Source organism: Crotalus tigris, unplaced genomic scaffold (assembly GCF_016545835.1).
Source record: "Crotalus tigris isolate CLP2741 ecotype Arizona unplaced genomic scaffold, ASM1654583v1 scf7180000023723.778456, whole genome shotgun sequence".
In the NCBI taxonomy this organism is placed as follows: Eukaryota; Metazoa; Chordata; class Lepidosauria; order Squamata; family Viperidae; genus Crotalus; species Crotalus tigris.
The window spans coordinates 600,001-612,050 of record NW_024100141.1 but is presented as its reverse complement, the minus strand read 5'-3'; the positions used below and the strand labels follow the sequence as shown (position 1 = coordinate 612,050).

General features: G+C 45.0%; 1 protein-coding gene across 1 annotated transcript in view; it reads right to left on the bottom strand.

Annotated features, from left to right (window-relative positions):
* Positions 1–2,405: 2,405 nt before the first annotated feature.
* The window catches only part of TLCD3A (TLC domain containing 3A), a 28,873-nt gene continuing 19,228 nt past the window's right edge, over positions 2,406–12,050 (bottom strand). The window contains exons 3-5 of the mRNA XM_039321246.1: positions 9,826–10,039; positions 4,823–4,918; positions 2,406–3,357 (exon numbers count right to left, since the gene is read on the bottom strand). Coding sequence (XP_039177180.1) covers positions 3,085–3,357; positions 4,823–4,918; positions 9,826–10,039 — 583 coding nt within the window. The 3' untranslated portion in view covers positions 2,406–3,084. The remainder of the gene's footprint in view (positions 3,358–4,822; positions 4,919–9,825; positions 10,040–12,050) is intronic.

Here is a 12,050-nt window from a genome sequence, read left to right as displayed (position 1 = left end):
GTTAAGCAAGAGATGGAATGCGGGAAGAAAACACCCATGAAGTTTTCCTTACTCTGCAGTGTTTCTCAGTCTCAGCAACTTTTAAGACTTTAACTCCCAGAATTCCCCAGCCAGCATGCTTTAAGAGGGGTGGACTTCCACTCCCAGAATTCTCCAGCTGGCATGCTTTAAGATGGATGGACTTCCAGAATTCCCCAGCCAGCATGCTTTAAGATAGATGGACTTCCACTCCCAGAATTCCCCAGCCAGCATACTTTAAGATGGGTGGAGTTCCAATCCCAGAATTCCCCAGCCAGCATGCTTTAAGAGGGGTGCACTTCATCTTCCAGAATTCTCCAGGCAGCGTCCTATAAGATGGCTGGCCTTCCACTCCCAGAGTTCCCTGCCCAGCACACTTTAAGAATGGTGGACTTCCACTCCCAGAATTCCTCAGCCAGCAGGTTTTAAGGGGGGGGTGGACTTCCACTCCCAGAATTCTCCAGCCAGCAGGTTTTAAGGGGGGGGGTGGACTTCCACTCCCAGAATTCTCCAGCCAGCATGCTTTAAGATGAATGGACTTCAACTCCCAGAATTCCCCAGCCAGCATGCTTTAAAATGGGTTGACCTCAATTCCCCAAGGGAATTCTGGGAATTGAAGTTCACCCATCTTAAAGTTACTGAGATTGAGAAACACTGGTTTAAGAAATCGTTGTCTCTTGTGATACAGACAACCTATAGATAAAATTTCTCCAATCTGATACCTTTTAAGCAAAAACCCCAGCATTTTAGGACCGAGACAGCTGTTCTGACCCTACTATAAATATTCAAATCCCCCCGACTCAAAACAGGGCTGGTTCAAACATTTCCAGCAGTATAGATGGGACAGTATATAGGTAGTCCTACTTATGACCACAACTGAGCCATAATTTCTGTGGTTAAACGAGACAGTCAAGTGAGTTTTGCCCCACTTTACGACCTTTCTTGCCACGGTTGTTAAGCGAATCGCTGCAGTTGTTAAGTTAGTCACACGGCTGTTAAGCAAATCTGGCTTCCTCATTGACTTTGCTTGTCAGAAATTCGCAAAAAGGGGGATCACGTGACCCCCGGGGACGCTGCGACCGTCGTAAGTCCATGCCACGTGTCCAGCTTTTGAATTTCGATCATGTGACCACGGGAACGCTGCCGTGTTCGTACGTGTGAAAAACGGGCCCAAGTCACTTTTTGCAGTGTGACTGTTAACGTTGAAGGGTTATGAAACGAATCGTTTTAAGTTGAGGACTACGTGTAGTAGCAAATGTCCAGAATAACGTTTTGGCCTCCTCTTCAAGTGTTATCAAGTTGTTTCCACCGCCAATGTTCTCCTCTGTCCCACAACGGGACCGTGAGGGAACAACGCCCGAGCTTTCAAAGATGAATGGAAATAAGGCCTCTCTGTACAGCATAGGACAATTCGTCATGGCCAATTTGCTACGGGACAACATGCCACAGCCCACGTACTACAGGATAACTCGCCGTGGGTCAATTCAACATGGGATAACTCAACGCCACCGTTCCTTCGACATTATTTTAATTTTTGTCATTCACATTTTATTTTGTCCCTCTTTTAGCATCCTTTCCTTAATGATTCTAGTCCTTCATTTCTTTGATATTAGTGTAACTCCTGTCCTGCGGCTAGTGGTCCCGCAACGAATTGGTCATGGCGAGTTGGCCACCTCAAATTGTCCTAGACCTCACAAAGGTGTGGTAGTCTCAGAGGCAATGAAAAAGCCCTTTCCCATGGATCTTTCTTGTGCCTGGCTTAGGCCCGGTTGAGGAGGTAGCTGCCACTGAATTGGCTACCGATAAGAAATGTGGTCTGTTGGTGGTACAAGCGAATTGGCCTCTTGTGGATGATCCTGGTGTGCTAATCCAACAGACTTTGGGGGACCAGAATTAGAACCACAAAGCAAGAAAAAATCTTGCAAGAATCCTTCCAGATCTGAACAGTAGGTTCAGTCCATTCTCAGCAACTTCTGATTCATCTTCACTTCATCCTCACTCTCTCATTTTTCCTTCCTTTCTTTGTTCAATATCTGTAAAGTCAGAAAAATCAAAATGGCAGTTTAAACGCCAGTGTTGAAGCCTCACTGATTTTTATGTGCATCACCCACACAGAGCACCAAAAATTATCTTCTTGAATCTTATCTTCTTGAATTCAACTTCTTGAATCACAAAGATCTGGTTATCCGTCTCAAAAGTTGGCACCTGTTCCAAAATGACCTTGACGTCAGCCAGGTTTTCCAAATTGTGCATCAAAAGGAAACCTGGAATGTGCAAAAATGTTAAAAATACAACATTCTACGATATTGTCCATTGAACTAAGACCCTTTCCACAATTTGGGGCAAGAGGAACCCCGCATTTCTCCAGCTTCTGCTAGTTTGCATTTCTCCAGCTTCTGCTAGTTTGATGGGCACGGCTATCCTTAAAAACGAGAAGCACAAGAACGCTGAGGTATATTTTTAACAAAAAAAAAAAGATGCTAAAATTCTCCAGGAGCAATCCCTCGGCACTTTCAGTAAAATCAAGGCAGCCATCAAGATATCCAAATAAGGCTATCAATGTTTCACTACTAGTAAACGGGCACAACAGGGAACACCTTGAAGAAGATTTAAAAGGTAGAAAAGGTGGCAGGCAATTTTTCGAGGTGGGGAAATGAAAAGATCAGGGCGCATTCTGATTAGGGACAATCAGAGGACACATAGATCAGTCTGCACGGTGTTCTTTAACCTCGTTGCCCTAAACCGCCAATTAAAGACCTCAGGGCAAAAGAAGAGATTTGCAGAATTCTCACGGCCTCTCTGGTTGGCCAACCGCAAGTCCCAGGTTCCACTTGCAACATCAGGCCACATCTGGAACATTGTGACAGCTGCAGTCACCGGAAGGCTTTGGGAAGCATACAATCTTATGGCCAGTGGTTATTTGGCGACCACAAAGGCACCTCCTTGGACGCGGTTCGTGATCTCGGCTGGGAAGAATGGCAGCCGATTCCGAAACGGTGCTTCCCCCAAATCCCCGATCTGGAAAGGTGAGACAAGTTAGTTCCAAAGCGGATATTTAGGTGTTCGCTATCGCATTCGGTCCGGAGCTGGTGAACTGCTGTAGAGCCTCATTGCTTTGCGGCAGATGAGAACAAACCAGTAGATCTGGGGCGCGATCAGGAATGCGTTGGCCACGTTGCAATGCAGAGGGATGCGAAAGGGTACCTCGTAGATAGGCAGGTTCATCTGTCGCCCATAAGCCCAGTACATGTACAGGAAGAGGAGGATCCGGCACAGGAAGAAGGTGACCAGGATGAGGATCCCGTTGATCTTATGCAGGAGGGAATCTTGCATTTTCACCTGTAACGCCACCCCCCCAAAAAAGAAAATGTTGAGAAGGTTAAATGAGAGGCAAGTGCTGGCCCACAAATAAGAAGATCAAGGCCCGGAGAAATTCCAGCAGCTGCTCCTTTAATTCCCACACTGGGCGGGAGGCTGCCTGCTGCATCTCTGTACGATTTCTGTTCCGACTTCTTTCCCTTTCAGCCTTAGTACAGGTAGTCCTCGAACTGTGCCTCATTTTACGACCTCTTTTGCCACCATCGCAAAGCAGATCACGGCATCTATTAAGTGACCACCATCTATAACAGGGGTGTCAAACTCAATTTCATTGAGGGCCGTATCAGCATTGCGGTTGCCTTCGGGGGGCCAGGTGGGTGCGGCCTACTGGGTGGATGTGGATGGAGTGGGTGTGGCCTACTGGGTGGGCATGGCCAGCTCTACATCGTTCATGTCAAGGTGGCCTGGGCAGGAGTGGGGCAGATCTGAGGGTTTCTGGCAGAAGGGGGTGGGACCGGGGCAAGCACCAAGGCATGGTCCATTTCTTCATTCCTCACAAAGGGTGACACCTCCCCAGCATGCACCCAGGGGGCGGGGTCAACACAGCTGGTTCCTCGCTGTTTCTAGACGGCCTTGTGGAGCTAAGACTGAATGTGTTTCAGCATAGATGGCCACCACAAAATTGTACATTGGCTCCCGGCCGGCCTGGGCCAAGGCCAAGGCAGCAGGGGCCGTTTCCTCACTGTTTCCAGGATGGCTTCGCGGGCCACATGAAACCACTTTGCGGGCCGCATCCAGCCCCCGGGTATTACCTTCCCAGCCAGCTTCCAACAAGCAATGTCAATGGGGGAAGCCACTTTCCCTTAAGGACTGCGTGATTCACTTAATGACGGCAGCGATTCGCTTAACAACCACAGCAAAAGAAAGGTCGTAACATGGGGCTAAGCTCACTTAGCAAAGGAAAATTTGGCTTTAACTGTGGTCGTAAATTGAGGATTACCCGTATTTAGCATTTTAATGGTAAGCCATCCTGAATCGTTTTGCAGAGTGCGACGGGCAGCGTCTAAATTTAATACAGATAGCCAAAATTTCTGTGGCAAAGGGAGACAGTTTGTTAAGTCAGTTTTGCTCCATTTCACAACTTTTCTTGCCATGGCTGTTAAGTGAATCACTGCTGTTCTTAAGTGAATAACACGGTTGTTAAGTGAGTCCGGCTTCCCCATTGACTTTGCTGGTCAGAAGGTCGCAAAAGTGGATCGCGTGACCCCGGGTGATGCTGCAACCGTCATAACTATGAGTCAGTTGCCCAGTGGCTGAATTTTGATCCCGTGACCCTGGGGATGCCACAACGGTCGTAAGTGTGAAAAATGGTCATAAGTCCCTTTTGTCAGGGCCGTTGCCACTTTCACTAAATGAACAGTTGTAAGTGGAGGACTATCTGTAAAGAAAAAGAAAGAAATGGAGGTTCCGGGTGTCAAATGCTCACCTGAATCAGGATCTTGCCCAGAGACACAAACGGGGTGCTGAGCTCGGCCGTGAAGATGCAGCCCACGAAAAAGTCTCCGAGTTCACCACGCAGATGCTGTAGTCCGAAAGAAAAAGAGAGAGAGAGAGAGATGGGGTGGATCCAGGGGACAAGATGTTTTAAGCCAGGGGTCTTCAAACTTGGCCCTTTGATGACTGGTGGACTTCAACTCCCAGAATTCCTCAGTCGGCCATTTTGATGAAACCGCGGGCTTAGATCCAGACCAGGGGTCTTCAAACTTGGCCCTTTGATGACTGGTGGACTTCAACTCCCAGAATTCCTCAGTCGGCCATTTTGATGAAACCGCGGGCTTAGATCCAGACCAGGGGTCTTCAAACTTGGCCCTTTGATGACTTGTGGACTTCAACTCCCAGAATTCCTCAGCCAACGTGCCTGGCTGAGTAATTCTGAGAGTTGAAGTCCACTAGTCATAAAAGAGCCAAGTTTGAAGACCCCTGTTCTAAGAGTCTTCTAACCTCTCATGAAATTTGAGAAAGATCCAGAAGGTCCTAAAGGGGCAGATTGGTGGACTTCAACTCCCAGAATTCCTCAGCCTGGCAGGTGAGAGGCCTAAGTAAGTGTTTTGCAGCCTTCAAGCAATAACCCCCAGGATAAAATGAAGGTGGATCAAAGGGGAAGGCTTTTTTGTTGGGAACACTTCAGAAGGTTGAATGGAACAGTATTAAAACTCAGAAGGGAAGGGAAGGGAAGGGAAGGGAAGGAAGAAGTGGTGGGATTCAGCCCGTTCCCACCACTTCGGCAGAACCGGTAGCTAATATTTTGTTGCCCAGGCCCAGAACGGACTTCCGGGAGTGGCATCCACACAGAGAACCGTTGTTCACATATTTGAATCCCACCACTGGAACGAAGAGGGAAGGGCAGGGAAGGGGGGGAGAGAAGGGAAGGGAGGGGAGAGGAGGGGAGAGGAGAGGAGGAGGGAAGAGGGAAGGGAAAGGAAAGGAAGAGGGAAGGGAAAAAGGGAGGGGAGGGAAGAGGGAAGGGAAAGAACAATGTAATGGAATGAATAGAATAGAATAGAATAGAATAGAATAGAATAGAATAGAATAGAATAGAATAGAATAGAATAGAATAGAATAGAATAGAATATATGGAATGGAATAGAATAGGAATGGAATGGAATGGAACAGAATAGAATAATTAATCAGTGGAACAACCTGTCTCCAGAAGTTGTGAATGCTCCAACACTGGAAGTGTTTAAGAGATTGGACAACCATTTGTCTCAAATAGTATAAAGTTCCCTGCTTGAGCAGGGGGTTGGACTAGAAGACCTCCAAGGTCCCTTCCAACTCTGTTATTCTATGTTTTAAAGTTGGCACTTTGAGACCTTGAAAAAGTTTGCTATTTTGCCTATTCCTAACCGCGGGAATCCCACAGACCCAAATCAGCCATCGTAAGTGCTTCCCGAACCCTAAAACTTCGTACACCCCTACTCTAGTGACTCAAAGTCCCCGAAGGCTAGACTTAAGAAAGACTTGGCTGCTGGATCAAAGCCAAGCAAGGATAAATCACGATTACATGTCAGATCTTTGAAAAACCCAAGATGCAGTAGCAGTATCATCCTGTTTATGAGCCCCAAGAGTGGGCGGGCAAGGGAGGCTGGCTTTGATCTAGCAAAAGATTACACAACTGCGAAAGAAAGAAAGAAAGAAAGAGAGAAAGAAAGAAAGAAAGAAAGAAAGACAGACAGACAGAAAGAAAGAAAGAAAGAAAGAAAGAAAGAAAGAAAGAAAGAAAGAAAGAAAGAAAGAGCGGGCGTATCTTTGATGTCCATCAGGGAGAACGCACACTTTACAGGTGGAATGTCTGCCTGCACATTATTGATGTGGTTGGGCCACATTTCCTGAGCATTAAACAGGAGCTTTGGAAACATCTGTTCACCCAGGTGTTCTCTGATCTGGTTTGAGATGATCTCATACTGACCTCCTACTGTAGTTTATAATTAACTTTATGATTAAATAATTTTAATTAACCATAACATTAACTAAAAACTAGTTTTTAATTAATTTTATTAGTGAATCAATCCTAATATTAAAATTAAAATTATGATTTCAAAGCACCTCAGCTAGTCCTTGACTTACAACCATTCATTTAGTGACCGTTCAAAGTTACAACGGTACTGAAAACAGTGACTTATGACCATTTTTCACACTTAATGACCATCACAACATGCCGGTGGTCACATGATCAAAATTCGGCCACTTGGCAACCGACTCATATTTACGACGATTGCATGTGATCCCCTTTTGTGACCTGACAAGAAAGTCAATGGGGAAAGCCAGACTTCATTTAACAACCGTGTTGGTAACTTAACAATTGTGGCAATGAAGATCGTAAAATGAGGCAAAACTCACTTTAACAATTGCCTCACTTAGCGACCAAAATTTTGGGCTGAATTGTGGTCGTAAATTGAGGACAACCTCTATTAAAACAGGGTTTTCTTTACTTTTTGTTGACTTGCCTTGATTGGAATTTTTTCTCTTTCTTAATTGAAAACACGCTGGGGGGAAAAAGCAGATTTAAAATGTGCGAAGAATAAAAATACTTAAATCATCCCATATCTGAAGAAAGTCTCTATTCTCATCCAGGGTCAGCAAAAAAAAGTCACCAGTGTTAATAGGATCTGCCTGGAGATGTCACTGTACATGCTCAGAAACTAGCAAGCCCCATTCTTTTCCTTAGTTGCTGACAAAACACCAGGCCAGCTGGACTTGCTTTTCCCAAGCAAGGAATAATTAAAGGTCCTTTTAAAATTATACAGGCAGTCCTCGACATACCACAACGGAGCCCAAAAATTCTGTTGCTAAGTGAGACCGTTGTTAAGTGAGTTTTGCCCCATTTTTATGACCTTTCTTGCCACAGTTGTTAAGTGAATCACTGTAGATGTTAAGTTAGTAACACAGGTGTTAAGTGAATCTGGCTTCCCCATTGACTTTGCTTGTCGGAAGGTCGCAAAAGGAGATCATGTGACACCACCTGGGAACTTGCAACCGTCATAAGTACCTGCCAGTTGGCCAGCATCTGAATTTTGATTACGTGACCATGAGGATGCTGCGCCAGTCACAAGTATACAAAATGATCATAAATCACATTTTTTCAGGGACCTTGTGACTTCAAACGGTCACTAAATAAACTGCTTTAGTTGAGGATTATCTGTGTACTTTTCCGCAGCCCTTTACAAGTACTAGAGGCAAATGGCTCATATTTAGGACGGTGTATCCCCATTTTGCGATCTTCTGACAAGGCAAGTCAACTGGGGAGAAGCCAGATTCACTACACAGCTGTGTGACTCAACAATTATCTCTAAATCTGCCTCTCTCTTTCTGTGGATATGCCCGAGGGGAGATTTTGTTTAACTATAAAGATAAAATTCACCAAGTTTTTTTAAAAAATCAAGCTGGAAGTATCATGATTATAGAAGATAGTAGCCCAAGTATTGTAAACACTGGAGGTTTTTAAAGAGACTGAATAATCATTTGTCTGAAATGGTATAGGGCAGGGGTAGGCAACCTTGGCTCTTTTATGACTCGTGGACTTCAACTCCCAGAATTCCTGAACCAGCCATGCTGAAGAGAAATTGAGGTTTCCATGCTGAGCCAGGCTGGCTCAGGAATTCTGGGAGTTGAAGTCCACGAGTCATAAAAGAGCCAAGGTTGCCTACTACTGATTTAGGCCAGGGGGAGGGAACCTTGGCTCTTTTATGACTCGTGGACTTCAACTCCCAGAATTCCTGAGCCAGCATGGCTCAGCATGGAATCCTCTCCCTTTCTCCTTAGCATGACTGGCTCAGGAATTCTGGGAGTTGAAATCCACCAGTCATAAAAGAGCCAAGGTTGCCTACCCCTGGTTTAGGGTCTCCTGCCTTGAGCAGGGGGTTGGACTAGAAGACCTCCAAGGTCCCTTCCAGCTCTGTTATTCTGTATTCTGTTCAGCTTAACAGCTGTGGCAAGAAACGACGTAAAATGGGGCAAAACTGCCACACTTAGCAATAGAAATTTTCAATTTCATTGTGATTGCAAATCAAGGATTACCTGTACTTATAACCTTTCATTTAATGAGGATTCGAAGTTATGAACATCTCAGAAAAAATAAACCTCAAAGTTTTAAACCATTGATCCAGTGGTTATGTAGCGGCAGCCTGGAGATCCTGAGGTAAAATGGGCAGCCAATAAATTTAATAAATAATAATAATCGCAATTTGGGCATTTGGCAACACATTTAGGATAGTTGCAGTGTCTTAAAGTCACACAATCAAGATTTGTGAGTTTCCCTCCCGACTTCGAACAAGCCAAGTCAATAGGGAAAGTCAGATTCGCTTAACGACCATGGAATTTGCTCAATGAGCAGGGTAAAACAATCATGAAAAACTGGTCACGTGATGACACGCTAAAGGACTGCATCACTTCGCGACCAAAATCCCAATCTCAATTGCAGTCCTAAATTCGTTTGGTGACCATTTCAAGTAAAAACAGAATTGATGGATGTGACTTATGATTGTGTTTCACACTTACGACCCTTGCAGCATCCCCATGATCAAAATTCACATGCTTGGCAGCTGACCCGTACTTATGACGGTTGTGGCGTCTCGAGGGGAAATCACGTGATCCCCTTTTGTGACCTTCTGACAAGCAAAGTCAACGGGGGAAGGCAGATTCACTTAACAACCGTGTTGCTGACTTAAGAACAGCAGTGACTCAATAAACGTGGCAAGAAAGGTTGTAAAATGGGGCAAAATGCACTTAACCACTGTCTTGCTTAGCAACAGAAAGGTTGGGCTCCATTACGGTCGTAAGTCGAGGATTAATTGTAGTTGCATTTCAAAAAAACAAAACAAAACCTAGGAATGAAGTTGTGTCCATTGACTTCTCTAGCAATTAAGATGGATGGCTTGACCAACATCAGGCCCTAAGCCTGACCACCCTTTGGCCCTGCAAAGGTGGCCTCACCGTAGCGACTGGCGTTAAGACGAAGAGGATGAAGAGATGGTGGGTGACCATCAGCCGTTCCTTCTGCAGAAAACTCCGGAGGCTCTTCCAGGAGTAATTTCCACCTGCTGGCCCTTTCTCCTGACTCTTATGCCAGTAGCAAAGATACATGACATAGATATCGTAGGTCATGTATGACACCACAATCCAGATATATTCCCTGGCGATCCAGTGTCTGTTGAGGGAGAGAAGAACGTGAGGGGCAATTAGATTAGGTCAATATCACTTCTTCATGTAATTCATGCATGTAATGTAACATATGATGACTAGGTTCTGACGTGTGTGTGTGTGTGTGTGTGTGTGTGTATTAACCCGCAGAGCAGGGCGATTTAATGACCCTTTAATGGCCCTTTTATGACTTGTGGACTCCAACTCCCAGAATTCCTAAGCCAGCATGGGGAACGATAGCCCTTTTAGGACTTGTGGACTTCAACTCCCAGAATTCCTGAGCCAGCATGGGGGAACTATGGCCCCTTCACGACTTGTGGACTTCAACTCCCAGAATTCCTGAGCTAGCATGGGGGAACTATGTCCCCCTTCATGACTTGTGGACTTCAACTCCCAGAATTCCTGAGCCAGCATGGGGAACGATGGCCCTTTTAGGACTTGTAGACTCCAACTCCCAGAATTCCTGGGCCAGCAGGGGGAACCACGGCCCTTTTATGATTTGTGGACTTCAACTCCCAGAATTCCGGAGCCAGCCCTAGTTCCCCACCTCTGCCACAGAGTGTGGCTGTAATATTATTTATCCTTTTTAAAAGTAGTCCTCATCTTACGGCCACAATTGAGCCCAAAATTTCTGTCAATAAACAAGACAGTGGTTAAGTCAGTTTTACCTCATTTTAAGACCTTTCTTGCCACAGTTGTTAAGTGAATCACCACAGTTATGTTAGTAACTGGTTGTTGAGTGAATCTGACTTTCTCCCCCTTGACTTTGCTTGTCACATTGTCGCAAAAAGGGATCACGTGACCCCGGGACACTGCTGCCGTCATAAATAGGAGCCAGTTGGCAAGCGTCTGAATTTTGATCACGGGACTATGGAGACACTGCAACGTTCATCGATGTAAAAAACGGTCCTAAGTACCTTTTTTCAGTGCCTTTGCAACTTTGAACGGTCACTAAACAAATCATTAAACAAACTGTCATAAGTAGAGGACTGGCTGCAATCTCCTTAAGTCTGCCTGCAGGTAGACTTCAGTCCAAGACAGGACAGTCATTAATTTGGCATGTGATATGCACACCAAGGAAATATCGTTTTGGGAACATCGCCCACCGCAATTATGTGGAAACTTGATGTTCAGAAAAAACATTTTGTGTGCTTGATTAAACATTTCGGTTACATTTCCGTCTACCCCACCTTCTTGCTTCTATTCATGGCATTTAGGAGGGGAAAACCGGTGAAGCTTGTATCTGCTTGGGTCTACTTGAGGAAAAAAAAAAAAAACTGGAATATCGAGATAAACTCCGGTGTGTGGTTTAAGGACTGGGCAGCTCTTACGCCAAGCATGTTAATGTTTGCCTTTTAATGGGAGGCGTAGGAGCTTTTAATATTTTGGAGCCTGACCGCTTCTCTGTGCCGAATTTGGCCCTTGCATCCAGATAGTCCTTGACTTATAACCATAAGGGAGCCCAAAATTTGCCTCCAAAATTTGCCTCCAGAAGCGTTGAATACTCCAACACTGGAAGTTTTTAAGAAGAGACTGGACAGCCATTTGTCTGAAATGGTATAGGTCTATAGAATATCCTGCCTGAGCAGGGGGTTGGACTAGATGACCACCAAGGTCCCTTCCAACTTTTTTATTATTATTATGGATCATCGCACAGTCAGCCAGATGTTCAGACTGGATTTGGCATTTTTTCTACCTCTCGAGTCCTTACCAAGGACCTGGGATAGGCAGATGTGGATGTTTGATGGTATTACAGATATCGTCGCAGGATGGAAGCAGTTCCTAGTAAGGCCACCTTTTGCAATTGACTAATGGCAAATTTGTCAATGCCAATGGTGTTCAAGTGGTGCTCCAGTTGTTTTGGGATTGCACCCAAGGTGCCTATTACTTTATTATTATTATTTTATTATTATTATTATTATTACTATTATTATTATTATTTCTGTTGGTAAGTGAAACATTTGTTGTGGATTTTGCCCCATTTTACGACCTTTCATTTATCAGCCGTTCAACATTAC